General features: G+C 39.4%; 1 protein-coding gene and 1 long non-coding RNA gene across 5 annotated transcripts in view; one reads left to right on the top strand and one right to left on the bottom strand.

Moving 5' to 3' along the window:
- rps6ka2 (ribosomal protein S6 kinase, polypeptide 2) overlaps window positions 1-16662 on the top strand; it is a 27991-nt gene extending 11329 nt beyond the window's left edge. The window contains exons 7-22 of one of the 4 annotated variants that reach the window (XR_009648581.1): window positions 1348-1385; window positions 2071-2213; window positions 3796-3866; window positions 4243-4331; window positions 6925-6989; window positions 7677-7779; window positions 8199-8329; window positions 9491-9616; window positions 9836-9925; window positions 10179-10337; window positions 10480-10641; window positions 12475-12551; window positions 13621-13738; window positions 14117-14254; window positions 14336-14413; window positions 14496-14590. Coding sequence is in view for 2 of the 4 variants with exons in the window: in XM_060871837.1 (XP_060727820.1) it covers window positions 1348-1385; window positions 2071-2213; window positions 3796-3866; window positions 4243-4331; window positions 6925-6989; window positions 7677-7779; window positions 8199-8329; window positions 9491-9616; window positions 9836-9925; window positions 10179-10337; window positions 10480-10641; window positions 12475-12551; window positions 13621-13738; window positions 14117-14254; window positions 14496-14621 (1636 nt within the window). In the remaining 2 variants the exon portion in view is untranslated. Of the gene's footprint in view, window positions 1-1347; window positions 1386-2070; window positions 2214-3795; window positions 3867-4242; window positions 4332-6924; window positions 6990-7676; window positions 7780-8198; window positions 8330-9490; window positions 9617-9835; window positions 9926-10178; window positions 10338-10479; window positions 10642-12474; window positions 12552-13620; window positions 13739-14116 lie in introns of all 4 variants that reach the window. The other 3 variants (XR_009648580.1, XM_060871838.1, XM_060871837.1) reach the window with 3 other exon arrangements.
- LOC132846991 (uncharacterized) lies at window positions 12802-19294 on the bottom strand. Its single transcript, XR_009648582.1, has 3 exons — window positions 19178-19294; window positions 14056-14187; window positions 12802-13270 (listed from the first exon to the last, which is right to left on the bottom strand). It is a non-coding gene; the product is annotated as an uncharacterized LOC132846991 (long non-coding RNA).

Raw genomic sequence — 19294 nt, 5'->3', positions numbered from 1 at the left:
GAGGCGAATGTAGCTTTAAAATTTCTCCAATCATCTCAGTTGGAGATTTGTAAAAGATGGCAGCTTTCACATTTCTCCAATCATCTCAGTTGGAGATTTGTAAAAGGGATGGCTAAGTTTCCAAATGTACAATTAGATGGCAAGCTTATGCCAACAAACTACTTGGAAAGACACGAGAAAGCATTTTCTTTCATTTAACCACAAACACAACAGCCTGGAGTTCAGCGAACGCTACTGGATCTTTGCCTAGAGCCGTGTTCCGTGTTCAGATGAGACACAAATAAACCCTCAGGTGGGTTTGGTGTAAAAAGAAGGATTGTTATACAGAACAGAACCTAATCCACATTGTTATGTAGGCTGGTGGATCTGAGATGTGATGCTGTGGGAACCTTGTTAGGCTATGACAGATCATGGACTCATTGAAGTACAAGGATATTTTAAATGAAAATCTGGCAGCATCTGCCAAGAGGTTACAACTACATCATGGCTGGATAATGATACAAAACATTACATTTATAGAAAAATGGTTATAATGTCCAGAGAATCAAGCTCGATGACGTCACAACCCCCTGACTTAAACACCATCCACAGGAAAGGATCTAGGACCGAGGAGGATCTGGATTGGTCTCAGATTAATGCCGTATGATCCATTGACGTTTTTTTTACACCTGCCTTTATGGAAGCACCGCTCAGCTTAAATTACATCGAATAAAAACCTCAGCATCATTTCTCTGGCAAGAAATGCACTTCGGTTGAGGTGATATAACCACTCGCTTTGATCCAAAAAAATCCATCCAGGTGCTCAGGTGTGATTAACACAGCAGCTGTGCTCGGGCCAGATTTAGAGACACAGTCGACGCTTTTTCCCCTGTTAGACAGCTGAAATCTACACCAGTGTTCTGCTTGTGCAAACAACAACACGTTTTTTTTGAGGGCGGTTAACGTTTGCTGAGTGTTGAACATCACACTGACTTGTAATCTAAACTGACTCTTGAGAGACAGATAAGCAGAAAGCTTCTCCTATTCATGTTCACTTTTATTTAGGGGAATGAAGATTGTAGAAATAAAAGCAAACTCAAACAAACTCTATTATATTCTGAGGAGCTTGCAGTTTTTCACAATGAAAGCAGATTTTCCACCGATTTGATTCACACTTATAGGAAGTCATTACATATGTTTTCACTGGCAGGAGTTTAAAAGAAATATTTTGACAAAAGCCACAAAATCGATCAAATCTGACCGCAATAATTACAAAAGAACGGACAGGCTGATTAGACACATTAGTATTTTAATTGAACGTGTTTAAAAGCATTCAGTTAATGTTTACTTAATGTTGTCTTTTTACAGTATTCTTCTTGATGAAGAGGGGCACATAAAGATCACTGGTAAGATATATTCTGTCCTTTTCACCACTTTAATTAGCTGAGCAAAGAGCTTTATGTTGAAAAAATCTCTCACTCTCTCTCTCATACACACACTCTTTCTCTCTCTCAATGTCTCTCTCATACTCTATCACTCTCACTATCTCCCTCTCTCTTTCTCTGTCTGTCTCTCTCTCTCTCTCTCTCTCTCTCTCTCTCTCACACACACACACACACACACACACACACTCTTTCACTATCTCTCTCATACTTTCACTCTCACAATCTCTCTCTCTCTCTCTCTCTCTCTCTCTCTCTCTCACACACACACACACACACACACACACACTCTTTCACTATCTCTCTCATACTTTCACTCTCACAATCTCTCTCTCTCTCTCTCTCTCTCTCTCTCTCTCTCTCTCCCTCTCTCTCTCACACACACACACCCACACTCTTTCTCTCATTATCTTTCTCATACTCTCTCTCTCTCTCTCTCTCCCCCTCTCTCTCTCTCACACACACACACACTCCCACACTCTTTCTCTCATTATCTTTCTCATACTCTCTCTCTCTCTCTCTCTCTCTCTCTCTCTCTCTCTCACACACACACACTCCCACACTCTTTCTCTCATTATCTTTCTCATACTCTCTCTCTCTCTCTCTCTCTCTCTCTCTCTCTCTCTCTCTCTCTCTCACACTGTTTCAGATTTCGGTCTGAGTAAAGAAGCGATAGATAATGACAAGAGAGCATACTCGTTCTGTGGGACCATCGAGTACATGGCCCCAGAGGTAGTCAACAGGAGAGGACACACACAAAGCGCAGACTGGTGGTCATTTGGCGTGTTGATGGTGAGTGTGTTTAAGGCCGAAGGCGAGCAGGTTGGATACAAGACTATCTAATTCTAGAAGCTTTTATCTTCAGCAAACAGAAGAAGAGCTGTAGGCATATCAGGTGTGTGTGTGTGTGTGTGTGTGTGTGCTCATTGTAATGCAGTAAGTGAAACTCTAACCTGAGACATGCATTTGAAATTTAACCACAGGCGCATTAAATGTAGCACAGAGAAAGACACGTCTCTTTATATGGAAGACACAGCTATAAAGGAGAGTAAAGAAAGGGAAGAGACAGACTTCCCGAGACACACTGTTTATAACAGGAAAGGATTGTGCACACTACAGGGCTTTAATTACTTGTTGTTTTGAGGACGTATCTGAGAATATTGTGAGCTGTTTTCTTGATCTTTCACCCAGACAGATCCCCGAACAAAGCATGCCTGATTCCTGTATTCCGCTTTCTCACGACAATACAGCGCTGTCTATGGTGTCTGTCTGTGTTATTTATTACAGAAGAGATATAAAAGGAAAAATAAAGAAGTAGAGGAATGATAGGTCAGGGGAGATGCAGTGAGCAAGGACTGTCTGTTCTGCAAAGAGAACTGGAGGGTTAGTGAAAAAATCCTGTCATGTTAGTTTGTATTTGTGTTGTTCCTATTGTAACCCTGATAGTGGATTCAAGGATCTGCTGCACATGACAGACCACAGAACTGAGATAATAATTATTCATACATATTAATAACATGTTTAATAATAATTATTCCTTCTTTTTTATTTTAACATTAATGATCAATATGGTGAAAGGATTCGAATCATCTTTATAAGTCTAAATGCTCGCTTCTGTTTAACCGGATCACACTTACAGGCAGGATCAGACATTGACAAGTCATATTGACAGCATATTCATTTTTAAAAAGCATGCACATCACTATTATAATTATTTTTATTTGCTAGTAAAAACAAAAGGATTTGCAGGCAGTATGGCTCGAGTTGATACGTCCTTTATGTATTCTGTTTCTGTTTAAGGTTAATTGACTTGATGACTCATTGTTGAGTTAAACGGCACTTTGTGCAGTGCTCAGCCCAGCCATAAATAAATAAATAAATAAATAAGATCTCAAATTTATGGACAGCCATTTTTAAAGAATTAAAGTAAATATTAGGAAGTTAATAGATTGTATTTGATGCTCAAACAAAACACGAATACACTTTTAGGCTTTTCATGCTTCTCTAAAAATAAATCCAGTGATAATAATAATATTAATAGACCTTATTTGTATTAGATAAGACATTAGACAGTATTTCTTTAGTAAATATTTTGCACATACAGAGTTTATGTATCGACATCTAAAATGCCTTGTGTTATTCTCTGGCCTGCTTTTTGAAGATGGCATCAGCAAGCAAATGTATAAATTTAGAAATAGCTCCAGCAGACTGGGCGCTGGCTCGTGTCCTAATATCTCAGGGATGATTCGGTTACACACCTCCCAAACACATGTAGAAGGCACCACTTGTAAGAGCTGATGCTCTGATGTATCTGTTGTTGTCAGAACGTCTAGCTGACGCCCAAGCCTGACATTTATATTTTATTGTCTCCCAGTTTGAAATGCTGACCGGATCTCTGCCGTTTCAAGGCAAAGACCGCAAGGAGACCATGGCACTTATTCTCAAGTAAGATTTGACCCTTCTGTTTAATAATGTATAACATGAACATTCAGTAACATAATATAACATTCAGTTGAGGAATTACTAGCATGTATGCATGAGCAATATCTCATCCAGAATTGATAAATGGGAGGAACCGTCCCTTGTGTGCATTTGCTCTATTTGACTGCAATGATCTTTGCAGTGTTCATCACCTGTGTTTGATAAATCGGTTTAAATCTGGGGAAAATTAGCTGATCTGCTAACATATCATCACTGAACATCGTAAAGAAAGATTCCATGTTTATATCACTCAAGCCTTGATTTAGTTTTATTTTAACCAAGATTATATGAAGTCTAACTTTTTTTCCTCTTGGGTTTATGTTTGTTTTTTTTTTTTTAGGGCAAAGCTTGGCATGCCACAATTCCTAAGCCCAGAGGTTCAGAGCTTACTGCGGTCACTTTTTAAAAGGAATCCGACCAACAGATTAGGTAATATATCTGAACAACTCTGAACCACATTCACACCTTCAATCACATGGATGTACAGCATGATGAAACTTGAGATATAAAGGATTTCTAAGTCTTTCTTTAAGGTATCCATAAGTCTGGGTGAATTAAAGTTTTGAAAATGCTACATCCGTTAACTTAACTAGTTATGTTAAACTGGCTAACTGAAACAATTAGCAAAGAATAAAACTCACATCTGGTCAGTGAGTGTTTATATCACCTGAAGTGTATTTTATGGACTATTTGGTATTTTGTTCTTGACACGAACATGAGGCACAAACCAGCTAGTGTTAGCATGCTAGTTAAAACATAGCAAGATATATTTGTGGCATTTGTCTAAAGAGACTCGGTTAGATCAATCACTCACTCACCCAATATAACCAAAAGGATCATATCTTTCACTAGAAACTTAACTATACTTAGGGTTCACTGGGATCTTGAGCTCTCTAGCTATCATTTTAACAAAATACCAGAAGGTATAGAGTTTGACTAGCATTCACAAGCTTGACACCACTACAGAGAACAAATTCGTTCCTGTTGAGCAAAAAATTCAGACTCATTCACTTTGTGTCTCCTTTTCAGCCCTGATTATATGTCCGCTCTTGCCTGTCCTAATGTAGTTGGACCTACTTCGTGCCTAAAGTTTGGACATGATGATGTTTTTTAACAACTGAATTAAAATCCCCTGACTATCTGGGTGATTCACTGCAGCTAAGAATAATTTTGGCTGCTTGATTCTGTAAAGGGGGCACGGTGGCTTAGTGGTTAGCACGTTCGCCTCACACCTCCAGGGTTGGGGGTTCGATTCCCGCCTCCGCTTTGTGTGTGTGGAGTTTGCATGTTCTCCCCGTGCCTCGGGGGTTTCCTCCGGGTACTCCGGTTTCCTCCCCTGGTCCAAAGACATGCATGGTAGGTTGATTGGCATCTCTGGAAAATTGTCCGTAGTGTGTGATTGCGTGAGTGATTGAGAGTGTCTGTGTGCCCTGTGATGGGTTGGCACTCCGTCCAGGGTGTATCCTGCCTCGTTGCCCGATGACGCCTGAGATAGGCACAGGCTCCCCGTGACCCGAGGTAGTTCGGGTAAGTGGTAGAAAACGAGTGAGTGAGTGAGTGATTCTGTAAAAAGAAAAAACAAAACAATCCTTCAGCCTGTAGCTTTAAAATAATTTACATGGTGTTAGATTATTATACGCATTTAGGGTATTCTTAAAGGTCTCAGCATTCCCATCTGTGCGGCAATCACACATCGCTTGGAGCGTCCATGTGCAGAGAATGCCATATGTATTGCACAGCAAGCAAATCTCCACACGGCGTCCGTTTGCTCCGCAATTACATCATATTGTTTGTGCAGCCGAACCTCGCCTCTGCACTGAGCATGCCGAGACCATAAGCTCGTGCTGATTTTCTTCTCCTATCATTGAGCCAGTTTTCAAAATATTTGCCCTGGAATTCTTTACGCTATATAATAATGGATAAAGATCGAGATGAGTAAACGATGCTGACGGACTGAACCTGAGCTCACGCGTCTGCTCCGTAATTAACAACGAGCTTCGGCTGAGATTTTTCATGACAGATGTTGTCTGAATCCTCCAGAGCTTGGCACACATTGTATCAGATTTGCATAAAGCATAAAGAAAACAATTGTTTTTATAGACAACATGGCCTGAGCTGATCCTGCTTAAGAGATAAACACTGCAACTGTTCTGAAAGAAATTATCGTATTACAGATTTTGCAGAGGTGGTAAGAGTGTGTGTTCATGTTACTATGATCTGAATGTTTTTTACATATAGTTTTATTAATGAGGACGTGACAAGAAAACCAAAAAGATTGATACTATGTGAAGTTTCGGACAATTTCAGTGCTCATACTTCAATGCTATGAGGCTTTAGACAAATGTTCCTTATTTGCTAAGTCAATTTTTTATACGTCATCGCTGCCAATTGTGCCCTTGAATTAGGTTAAATTTAGCTTTTGTAGTTAGAAGTCAATCCGGTAGGACGCCCTGTTTCTTGTGTCAAGGACGTCCACTACAGATGTGGTAGAAGTGGATCTTATTTAAGCCTGAGTAGAGCCACGTCAATGCTCAGATGCAGGCCGTTTTTTTTTTTTGCGGGTCGTGATTGAATGCGACTGTAAGAATCACACTCTCCATTATTCATGGAAAACGCAGTCGAGGTATCGTGCTGAGCACAGCGAGACAGGGCTAAGCCTTGCATTAGCTATTTACACAGGCAACTTCTCAACTCCTCCATGTAATAGATGGCCTACCGGGAGGCAACCGATGCATCATTCAGAACGTTCTTGTAGGAGGGAACAGAGAAGAGTCAACAGGACAGGGATGAAATAATAATTGAATGTTTCCCGTTAATGACTTAATGTGATGAGTTAGATCATGAAGTCTTTGAGCCAGAGTTTTGAAATGGATTATCAATAGATCTGCTTTTCATATGAATTTAGATTCAGATACAAATGAAAAGGTCTGCTGTTTGTTTCATAGGCATTATAGGAAATTATTATATTTTAATAATGTTATATATTTATACTTTGATCTTTGATTCTCTGGTGACTCCATAGGAGCTGGACCTGATGGAGTGGAAGAAATCAAAAGGCACCATTTCTTCGCAAACATAGACTGGAATGTAAGTGGACTCTCTTGACAACCTGCTGGTCAACCTCATGAATAAAACAGGGATACAATGGCTCCTGACTGGATAGCAGAAAAGCATCACCAGGATTGGAACTCTTGATCTCCATGTCTTGAAGCCAGGCTAGCAAAGTAATCCGTGCTGACGTTATACTGCCTGTCAATCACAGTGTTACTAGCTAATTGTGGGCATCCGTGAGGTCATGTATGAGAAAGAGGGTTGTGAATGTGAGCAGCAGCTCAAAAGGATGCGGTTGGCTGCAGCTTCACGTGCCTCGTTGGAAGCACATGTTAGCTTTCACCCTTCCCTGTTGGTAGCTGTTGTATGACCTGATGGATGGAACCCTCATTGAGGATTAAAAAAACAGGATGCAGAGCAAAACAATATATATCAGATATTCTTATCATTGTGGCAAAACTTGCACTCTCTCACATCTCTTACACAGGTAAGTCACAGGTCTTACATAAGGCTCTTAGATGTTCCACTTTGAAAGAACGTGAAGCTGAATTGTGGAATTGAACTGAGGATTGTTAGCTAGGTGTTTTGTCTTTGCAGGTTGTTAGTGTGTAAGCAATGCAACCGTACAGTCCTCCCTAGATATACAGTAAGAGACGTCTTTGTGATACATAACTGATTTTTATAATACTGATCAGAATTTGTTTACTGATTGTGTCTCAACAGAAATTATACAGGAAGGAGATTAAACCTCCGTTCAAACCAGCAGTTGGTAGACCAGAAGACACTTTCCATTTCGACCCTGAATTCACTTCCCGCACGCCAACAGGTACAAATCGATGCAAATCCTTCCTCAATTTTCATAAACAGAAGCTTTAAACAAACAGCTCAAACGGTTAAGCAGCAGTGAGGAAGTAGTAGAACCTTTTTTTTTTTAAGGCAAAATGACAATATAAATGGATATTGTATACATAGAGAAGGTGAGAAATGCACACAATGCAGTGATCACTGGGCTCAGCTTTCTGTAACACAGCTTTCAGCCAGACATTTGTTCTCATGTTGGGATTTAGTGTGATGAAACCATCTGCACCCTATCAACGTGACCCTGATAGCATGAACTGTAGATCTGTGCCGATTGTGACCACCTTGTGAAATGTCACTTCATACCACATACATCAGATCAATTATGACTTTCCCTCTGGGTTTGTGTGTGTGTGTGTGTGTGTGTGTGTGTGTGTGTGTACTCAGACTCGCCCGGTGTTCCTCCCAGTGCTAATGCCCATCAGCTTTTCCGCGGTTTCAGCTTTGTGGCCTCCAATCTAGGACAGGAGCAGTGTATAGCAGAGACCAGGCCAAACTCCATTAACCCTATAGTGCAGGTAAGCAAAAGTGCATCAGTCTGCATCATTGCTCCTTTATCCATTGCAGAAGGATTACAGGATAAAGAACATTTATTTTTGCAGTTGATGGCCCATAAAATGCTGGTGTTTTTGCCATTTATGCACTTATTGGCAACACAGAAGAATTTATGTCCTGTAGGTGATAAGATCAATGGTGAGATCGGTGGTGCACTTTACAGTGTAATAAAAAAAAATACAGGCTCAACTACATCAACTGGCAGAGTGCATTTCAAAACTATTGGCACCCCTCATGAGAACACTTCTGAAAAATATAGCACAGTGTATGATATTTACTCGATGTTTATATTATCTAGAAGGTTATTGCCAAACCTGAAACACAGAGAATCTGAAATCCTTGTTATTACTCATGTGAAAACACAACCACACAAAGTGTTTTTAAAACAAAAGAAACAGATGGATGATGAATCATTGTGGTTAAAAATGCCACAATACACAATAAAATCTACAGCAAGGTTGATAGTGACGAAGGCAAAGATTAGGTCATAGATGTCAGAAATGTACAGTTTAATTGACTTTTCAGGTTGCCAAATCTCAGGAAATAGACTCCCCTTAATAAAACATTGTGATAATATTTTACCCCCAAGCTATCACAAATTCGTCACATTTACGATGGGTGCCACTAGTTTTGCTTATGTAGGTCTCAGAAAGCAAAGAGGGCCATGATCCCACATGTGTAAGCTGATTTGTTTGAGTCACATGGAGCCTGACTGACTGAGTGTATCTCACTGATGAGTCAAGGTGGAGTGAACTATTGACTTTAGAGAACACACAGATGTCAGGATGAGTGACAAGGCCAGTTGTTGGCACTGACATATTGTTCCCTGTGCTTCGATCTGACGTCACGCACTAAAAACATCTCTCACTTAGATTAAACCTACACAGCATGAGCTTTCTTGTGACCACTGTCAGGTAAACCTAATCCATGAACAGAGATTGATTCTGTAGACTTCTGTAGGATTAAAAAAATATCTGAAGCATTTTGATTTTCCACAGCATTGGGGGTGTAAAGTACAAAAAATTAAAGTGTGTCAAATTTTTATTTCATAAACGTCCTGCTGAGGAATTGGAAGAAAATTTGTTTAACGTCTATAATGTTCCATGTTTTGTTCTGCATTTCAGCAACTTCATAGCAACAACATCCATTTCGTTGACAGCTACGAAATTAAAGAGGACGTCGGCGTAGGCTCGTATTCGGTATGCAAGCGCTGCATACACAGAATCACCAGTGTGGAATACGCTGTTAAAGTAAGTTGAGCTGGTTAATAATAATAATAATAATGATGACAATCATAATCATAATGCGCGTTTGCGTAGCACGAGTATTGAGGATTTTCACAAGCAGGAGGTTCTGTATAAAAAATGGGTAGCATGTCTTTAGTGTTTTTATTTCCTACTTCACAAGTTCCTCTTTCCTGGAAAAGCCATGTCCTCAGGCTGTACAGTCACTAGACGCCTTCGTTTCAGATCATAGACAGAGCTAAGAAGGACCCATCTGAGGAGATTGAGATCCTGTTGCGTTATGGACAGCACCCAAACATCATCACTCTGAAAGACGTGAGTCAGTTTTCTACATTTAAATTCATGTAACATACCTGAATGTGTGCCCACCTTCTGTTATAAAGACAGCTGTGTCTCAGGTAAAAATGAGCCGAAGACAAAACGATGTATTTGAAAAACACACGGCTCTTGTGTGAATTAGGCAAAAAGGTTTCCGTTGGAAAAAATCATTCAGTATAATAAAAAAAAAGCAGAGAATGAAATAGCTAAGTATTAATTTAAAATATCAGCTGTGTGTTTCTGCTTGCAGGTTTACGATGATGGGAAGTTTGTGTATCTGGTGATGGAGCTCATGCGTGGAGGAGAGCTGCTCGACCGTATCCTGCACCACAACGGCTTCTCAGAGAGAGAGGCTTCTGCTGTGCTCTGCACCCTAACCAAGACTGTAGAGTATCTGCACTCGCAAGGGGTATGTTCTTGGTTTCTCACACACGCTCGCCATACATATGCATGCATGCACTCTACCCGAATGCCCTGGATTCGTTTGTAATGAGTTTGTTTTTGCGTATCATCCACTGCTTAGAGGTTGTTTCATAATCGTCCATTCCCAGGTTGTACATCGAGACCTGAAGCCTAGCAATATCCTGTACGTGGATGAGACGGGTGACCCAGAATCGATAAGGATCTGTGATTTCGGCTTTGCAAAACAACTCCGGGCTGAAAACGGCCTCCTTATGACCCCTTGCTATACTGCCAACTTTGTGGCTCCAGAGGTAATGAATCATCTTCTCTCCTTATTCCTGCTCCTATAAATTCAACGATGTATTGGGCTGGAACCAGTGACTGTATATATGAGCAGACAATGTGACACTGTTCACTCCTATTATGTGGATTTAAAGCCTTTTTTCCGAGTCTCCATCTTGCAAAAAAACGCAGATCTTAGACCCAGAGCACACACAGGTTGCTTATATGTCTGGATGGATACTGGTTCCACCTCTTGTTTGCCCAAATTAATGATGGACACGTACGTGCGCATGCATGCTGATAGAACTTAAAATGGCACATCATTTAACTGGCAAGTACAATATGATTTTTACAGATATATTTATTTTCTGTTTATTTTACTGAAAACATTTTAGAGCACTGAGTCACGAGTATTGATTGAACGAGCATTTGCTAGCTAGCTAACATTCTCCCAACATTGATTCGCTATCCTTACCAAACTACTACAAGTGTTCACCAAGGACATCCAGTCAATAGTAAATTATTATGAAATGTAACTAGTGAGGTGGGCACAGTGGCTTAGTGGTTAGCACGTTCGCCTCACACCTCCAGGGTTGGGGTTCGATTCCCGCCTCCACCTTGTGTGTGTGGAGTTTGCATGTTCTCCCCGTGCCTCGGGGGTTTCCTCCGGGTACTCCGGTTTCCTCCCCGGTCCAAAGACATGCATGGTAGGTTGATTGGCATCTCTGGAAAATTGTCCGTAGTGTGTGAGTGCGTGAGTGAATGAGAGTGTGTGTGCCCTGCGATGGGTTGGCACTCCGTCCAGGGTGTATCCTGCCTTGATGCCTGAGATAGGCACAGGCTCCCCGTGACCCGAGGTAGTTTGGATAAGTGGTAGAAAATGAATGAATGAATGTAACTAGTGTTAACCACTTTGGGTTATGTCATTATTTCACGTTTACATAAATTGGGTTGCCAGATATAATATCAATACAACAAACTAGCTTACAGCTCCAGAACTAGGTTAGAAGGATAAAACCTTCAGGTCTGTGTGACAAATTGAGAGTATATATATTCAAGAGACTTGACATGTCATGTCCAAAACTGTCAATCACACTATCAATCACGCCCTTTTATTTATTAGATTAGATTCAATTCAACTTTGTCATTGCACATGGATACAAGGCAACCATGTGCATAAAGTGTACAGATATATATAATAAATATATATAAGTGTTGTAGAGTTCAGTAAGTAGAAAAAGCTGTGGGGTAAAAGCTGTTCCTTAGTCTGCTGGTCTTGGACTGCAGGCATCTAAACCTCTTCCCAGAGGGTATGAGGGTAAACAGATTACAGGCTGGGGGAGAGATGATGCCTTGATGATGCTGCAAGCTTTACGAAGACACCGCTGCTTCTGAACGTCCCCGATAGAAGGAAGTAGGGTCCCACAATTTATCACCAGATAACTTTAAGGAAAACATTTTGGGAGAGATATCATGGATCTAACACGATGATATGAATCTGCCTCCCTCCCTTCTTTTTGAGTCTGATGCACACCTCTAGTCTCAACCTGTGAAGCTTTCTGGCAAGCTTTCTTAAACAAACAGTCTGCCTCCTACTTGGGTCTGTGGTTGTATCTGCTTAGAACACATATTCTGTTAGTTCTGAATAATATAATACAAAATAAATATTAAAATTCAGTCAGTCTGAATGTCACTGTGAAATGTTTAACGACGTCAGTAGTGAAGATCAGCGTCCTGTTGCTTGGTTCAGATAAAAACAAACTGATGGCTCACTGAAACATTATGGTAATGAATGTAGTAACTGTTATAGTTATGCCAACATCATGCTGTGAGATGACAGAGAAAGTCGGTCTGTGTGGCAGGTTCTGAAGAAGCAAGGATACGACGCAGCTTGCGACATCTGGAGTCTAGGAATCTTACTGTACACCATGCTCGCAGGGTGGGTAACTGACACACACACACACACTCACACACCCATTCTCTCTCTCCACACAACGATGTGCTCTTATAGAAAAATACAGAGGTATATTTATTTACACCCTGAAGGTTTAGACTCCATCCAGCAAAAGATCATGGCACATAGATAACCTTTATTTCCCATGTCGTTTATTTTATTTACTCATTGATGCCACAGTTAACTGTATAAACACATAGAAACAAGTTTAATTCCCAAAGCAGGTCAAGTCCGATTCATTTAGTCTCTGCGTTGAACCTTAAAAGTGTTCAAGAGATCAGATTTGTTACTTCAGCTTGTAGTTGCATGTGCTTGCATAGCCACTCTTGTTGCTATAGTAACAACAGCAACAGACATGGATTTTTCAGTGCGGATTATGTTTTACATAAGGACGATGTCAGGTCACGGTTTTGGAATGACTTCCAACACAATGAATTCCTTTTTTCTGTTCACATAACACATCTGATTTGGGCAAAATGTTTATTTCTAATATAGTTCCAGATCTTAAAGGAATACTTTTGAATGTAGATATTTTTGCATTTGATTGTAGGTTTTATTGTAATGAAAACGATCACTCCGTAGGCCTTCCGCAAGCAAACCACGGCTAGTTTTAAATCTGTTCAGCGAGCTTGACAGCTTGTCTTTGTGGGCGTGATTCGGTGCCGTCTGCCTGACACCTGTCGACAAATTTATCTGAAGTCTTCCTGCAATACAAGCAAACAGAAATCACTGTTCCGATCACGAATAAGAACACTGCTCACAAAAGCACTCATTTCTGGAGCAGCGTTGAAAGGATTACCGCATAAGCCCAGGTCAGTTCTGCAACTGCTGTAGAGAATCAAGCCGTGCTCGAACAATTTAATGTCCCTGTCTGTTTGTTGAGCTTTAAAGCTCCGTGTAATCAGGGCATCTGAAAAGGCGCACTTCAAGCACGTCTAACCTGGGAGCTAAAAATAGTGCTTAGAAATTGGGCTTCAACAAAAAAAAAAAAGAAAAAAAAAAAAAGCACATTCGTCATCTATTTTTCAGCCCAAAAATCTCTCGGTTCTAACAGGTTCACGCCCTTCGCCAGTGGACCTGACGATACCCCTGAGGAAATCTTGGCTCGAATCGGCAGTGGCAAATACACCCTCTCTGGGGGCAACTGGGACACTGTGTCTGATGCTGCTAAGGTTAGAACAGCTTTGCTCTTTGGTAATTACCTTCTGTTTACCTAGCACTGGATGATCTGTGTCTTTTAATTATATATTGTACATATGAATTTTTTAAAGAAGAATTAGAATAATTCATGAATTAGTTTAGAATACAAATATGGAGGAGACCCATTAAAGCTTTGGAATTCTCTTAGTTCTCAACATGTTCCTATTGTTTCTTTTAACACCTTTATTTAATCTTGTTGAAATCAAGATCAATCCTCTTAATATAAATCCAGTGGTAAAAAATAATGAAAGATGTTCATGCTTAGATGAACTTGTGTTACTGTAGTTACCTTGTCAGCATTATAGAGGTGTGTATTTGTTCCTCGGTTGTAAACGCTCTTGTGTTTGTAGGACATCGTGACTAAAATGCTGCATGTGGACCCTCACCAGCGGCTCACCGCCCCTCTGGTCCTCCGTCACCCCTGGATCGTAAACCAAGAGCAGTTATCTCTGAGTCAGCTCACGCGACAAGACGTGCAAATGGTCAAGGTAGAAAAAATCCTGTTTAACGTGTTCACATGGATTTACTGTATTTACCTAGATGTATTTCAATCTGTGTGCTATTGGTAGTGTGGATCTACCATATGCTAGAAGGAGCAACATTGCCACCACCTGGTTCTCTGACACACTGCGGAATATAGGACTGAGGTTTTCATTTCATCCATTTGAAATGTTACAACAGATAAGACCAACAAAATAACTTCTGCTCTATTTTTGTTGTTTATTAAAGGGAGCAATGGCCGCTACATACTCAGCCCTGAACCGAACGCCGCAGGCTCCAAAGCTTGAGCCTGTCCTTGCTTCTTGTCTGGCTCAGAGAAGAGGAATGAAGAGAGTGACGTCCACTTGCTTGTAGCACAGAATCAAATAGCACCACCTAGAGGACCTGAAAATATTCAAGCGTCAAGCCTGAGAAAAGGAACCTGGCAGTCCTCAATGCACACGGTAGGGCTAACTTCGAAGATGTGCAACATTTTAGCCAATCGGGAAAGCGTTAACTTAACTCCGCAGGCGCTGAGATTCGATCCAGAGCTTCTCTGCTCTAATCCTCAAATGAGGCACGGCAAAGGAATCGGAGTGATGTTAGTGAGTTAGATAATATCGCCAACCAAGAGCACAAATAACATAACCCACCAGCTCATGCCGTGAAGACTGTCATGTGCTGCGAGCCATGTCAAAATGTTTGGACCTGACTGCTGTCATATTGCTCCAGCTTGCTGTCATTCTCCGTATGGCTCTGGCTGGAATAAATGCACACTAAACGTGTCCACAACATTGACCTATTTAGTGGACAGCAAGATTGTAGCTCATGTTGAAACACTAACACTGAAGCTCTTAAAGGAATAGTTCAGCAGAGAACAAATGTAAAAACACAGAGTTCTCCCTTTGCTCACATGTGATAAGTCCTTTTAATGTTTACTTCTGGAGATATGCAGTGGACGTCTACCACTAATGCTACTAACAATGAAAGTGCAAAGCCACCGGTCTGGCATCACTACAAATTTGTCCTCTAGCTCCCTCAAATAGAAAAATAATCCTTCTGGGTTTGTTTTTTGTTGTTGTTTTTTTCATACCAGAACTCTTCCTTTAAACCTATTTAATGAATCGCTTGACATACACACAGGTGATCCCTATAAAATAAATGCTTCTTTGGCTAGCTCAGGTGTAACCACAGCAGAACAAGCAATATTATGTTCCGAACAACTTAAGGACAGGATTATAAAAGATGCCAGCATTATTGACATACATTTCTTTATCTGATTCCAACATGCATGCTAGTCTAAGTGGTTTTATGAATAAAAAAAAGGACATTAAAAACATGATTGCTGGTTTATAAATGAATTAAAATATTTTTGCTGGGTGAAAAAAATATGTATTTATTTTTTAGTCGTTTCATTTATTTCAAATTCTTTCATCCTTTGTATTTAATCATCTTATCATAATTTTTTTAACTATTTATTTATTTATTTATTTATTTCTCCTGCTTGTTTGGTTGGTTTATTTTTTATTTTTAGAATGCATTTGATAGGGTTTGGTTTGACGAGTGAAAATTGTAAATAAGTGCCCGAGTTTTGCACTAACCTTTGTTTGGAATTTGTATTAAAATATGAGATTAAATATATGCAGACGATTCTTTTTTTTTCTCTAATCATAGCCATGATAAAGCTTGTTTGTTTATTCATATTTGCTTCAGATTTTAGATTCATTATAACTTCGTTGTACAGAATATCTTTGTTCATTTAATATACTACGTAGCCTACGCCGTACCCATTGACCTCAAAAACTAGCCTTATGCTTGAAGTCAAAACAGAGACACAATTACACAATGACTTTTATATATCCTTAACATAGGAAACGGTTATCTTTTTTCTTTTTCTTTCTTTCTTTCTTTCTTTTTACACCACCGTAAATTTCCTTTCTTTTTTAACGAAGTTTGACGAAAGAGCGCTGACTGTGTGTTTGCTATCTCGCCATATCTTAGAGCCTGATTTATTTATATTTTTTTGGCAATATTTGTTTCCTTTGAATGTGTAATGGTGTTAAATCTAAGAAATTCATCTCACAGTGCAAATGATGACAATGATGGAAAACTATGCACTGTCAGAAAGAAAGGTACCACACAGAACTTTTCCTTGTTGCTGGAGTCATCGTCATCAAGACTGCATCGTTTGTACCCGTAATGAATGATCTTTTATAGCAAAGCTTTAAATCAGTGGTGCTTTATATCCAGTTATGTATAAAGATATATATGGTATAAATGTACATAGTAATGGTGCCACAGCAGGCACAAGGGAAAGTGCAGTTAGGTGCCTTTATTTCTGAGAGTGTGGATCAGGTGAAGAGTAAAATCATATTGGCTTGCATGCCAGCGATTTCTAAATAAATTGTATTGAAAATGTGCTGTCTCATTTTCTTATAAAGTGATTCCCGTCCTCAGGAAATGCTGATTTCCATTGAAACTGATCTGTTTCTCAAAGTACAACTTGTCAGTAAAACAGCCAGCATCTGTATGCTTTGAATAAGGATTTTTTTTTTTTTTTTTACCATATCATGAATTTTCATAACATTTGAATCATTTTTCAGGCTGAAAACATTTTTAAAGCGGTTAGGACATGCTGCCTGGCTACGATTTGTCTACAAATTCTCCACGTGCTATATGGAAGGCTTCTATAGAGGATTTATATCACATTTTTACATATACAGCCAGAGAAAAAAGCATAATGTTTTTTCCCTCAAAAAGTAACCCGGCATTTAGAGAAAAGGTGGGAGCAATTAAATCATAAAATTCTCTTGAATTATATAAAACGAAAAAAAATTTGCAATAAAAAGTTATTGTTGTTAATGGCAGTGCGCCATGTTACTGAATTATATGGTGTATGTATGTTTCTCCCACCTGGTTTCCGAATGAAAAAAGACTATGTATTTAAATCTGTGGGGTTTTTTTTTGCCTCCTTTTCCCCACTAAATTGTACATGTTTTAAAGATCATAAACATACATTCATCTGTACATTTGTTATAATGCTGACTAACAGACTACTCTGTGTTAAGAAAGCTTTCATTTTGCAAAGCTTATTTAACAAGGATGTTAATGCCATTTTGTAGTCAGAAGGAGATTTTATCTAGAAAACAAAGTGTGTGTGTGTGTGTGTGTGTGTTTAAAGATCATAAACAAACATTCATCTGTACATTTGTTATAATGCTGACTAACAGTCTACTCTGTGTTAAGAAAGCTTTCACTTTGCAAAGCTTATTTAACAAGGATGTTAATGCCATTTTGTAGTCAGAAGGAGATTTTATCTAGAAAACAGTGTGTGTGTGTGTGTGTGTGTGTGTGTGTGTGTGAGAGAGAGAGAGAGAGAGAGAGAGAGAGAATCCCAGGTCCACCAGGCTACCACTGCTGGGCCCCTGAGCAAGGCCCTTAACCCTGAATCGCTCAGATGTATATAATAAGTTCTTCTGGATAAAGGCGCATGCTGTAAAAGTTTACTCACACACTTCTTTGTTCATTTTAAATTCTCTTCTTGGGTATATTTAGTCATAAAGTCATAAAAATTAAATGATTCCAATCTTCTTGTCTGCATATGACTTTAAGGCCAAATGTATTTGGACACAATTGAACGGTCCAAAAGCACGTATAAGGTGTCTTTAAACTAACTTCTGAACACTGGCATTATTGGTGATGATGAATGGGGAACTGAGATGTTTGTGGTATTGAGGAGTCACACTCTTGGTTTCACTAACAGGATGTCTCTGAGTATAAACGCACTTTGCATGACCGCAACTTCTTTCCTAAATACCGTACACCTAAAACCACATCAATAGAAGCCACTTTACTATGCATAACTACTGTATCTGAGAAACACGTAACCAGACGTGAATTACAGCGCTCGTGCAAACACGTGAACAGAATAACACGCTGCTCACGCGCACAGAATGCAACGTCATTGGTCACGAGTTTATGACCGAATAAAATATAATTCTTTGAAAATATCTTTTTTTGTCACTTCTTAAACAGTATTTACTGATTTCTTTTACCTATATGTCGAATCTGCGGGACACATTTAGAAGTCAGAAGGGTCTTTATTGCCAAGTATGTTTTCACATACGAGGAGTCAGAATTGAGGCTGAATTTATAACGACTCCGTGCCCTATACGTACAGTGCACTAGATAGGGTGCAGGCGCTTCTGTTTACACCTAGATGTCGCCTTGGCTACGGGAGTTCATTGGAATGAATGCGTCAATAGAGCCGCCATCTTGGAACAGGGGACCCCCTACTCTTTAATGCATTAGCGTCAATGTAGGTAAAGGTCTAACGGAAATAAAATCACCATAAATCGTCATGAATACGATTTTCTAGGTTTTTTTGGTTCGTTCCAAAGGTCAGACATGTATTTATCATTGAGTCCAGAGAAAATGTAAGGTTTTCATATTAAGATAATCTACTTTTTCAAAATATAATGCATAGTGCTAGTAGGTCTAAGTTTATTAGTTACATTCTTCCACTTGAGTAAACTTCAAATGAACACAAATATCATATAAATACAATAAAATCAAAACAATTATAAACAGTAAGTCATATTATAAAAACCTTTTCATGCATAATCTGATTAAATATGTCCTTAAGTGAAGTAACTTGATAAAAGAGCATTCTGCTTGTGTTAAGTCCAGGACAATCTAATAAAATATGTTTGACACATAAAGTTGGGTCTTCACCTTTAAGCAAAAAAGCATGGGTCAATTTTTAATGTCCTTATTAAGAGCTGCAGAATCTACAAACATTGTCACAACTGTCACAAACTAATGGGTAACTAGCATGGATTAGCTGCGGTCGTTAACCAAGGACTAAAACAAACCAAACGTAACCAGAAATATAATTCCGTAACATTCAATATCATAAAACACATTCTCACTTGTGAAATGTAATCCCTTGCTGTCTGGTTTTTAGATTTCGTTCATTTGTACATCTAAACGCAGCACAGAAGTCCGGCATCGTCCATGAATTCGAAGTACAACACCCCTGTTCCAAG

The sequence above is a fragment of the Tachysurus vachellii genome, chromosome 6 (genome assembly GCF_030014155.1).
Source record: "Tachysurus vachellii isolate PV-2020 chromosome 6, HZAU_Pvac_v1, whole genome shotgun sequence".
Taxonomy (NCBI): Eukaryota; Metazoa; Chordata; class Actinopteri; order Siluriformes; family Bagridae; genus Tachysurus; species Tachysurus vachellii.
Note: the sequence above shows the minus strand (reverse complement) of the source record. Positions and strands in the feature narration are given on the sequence as shown.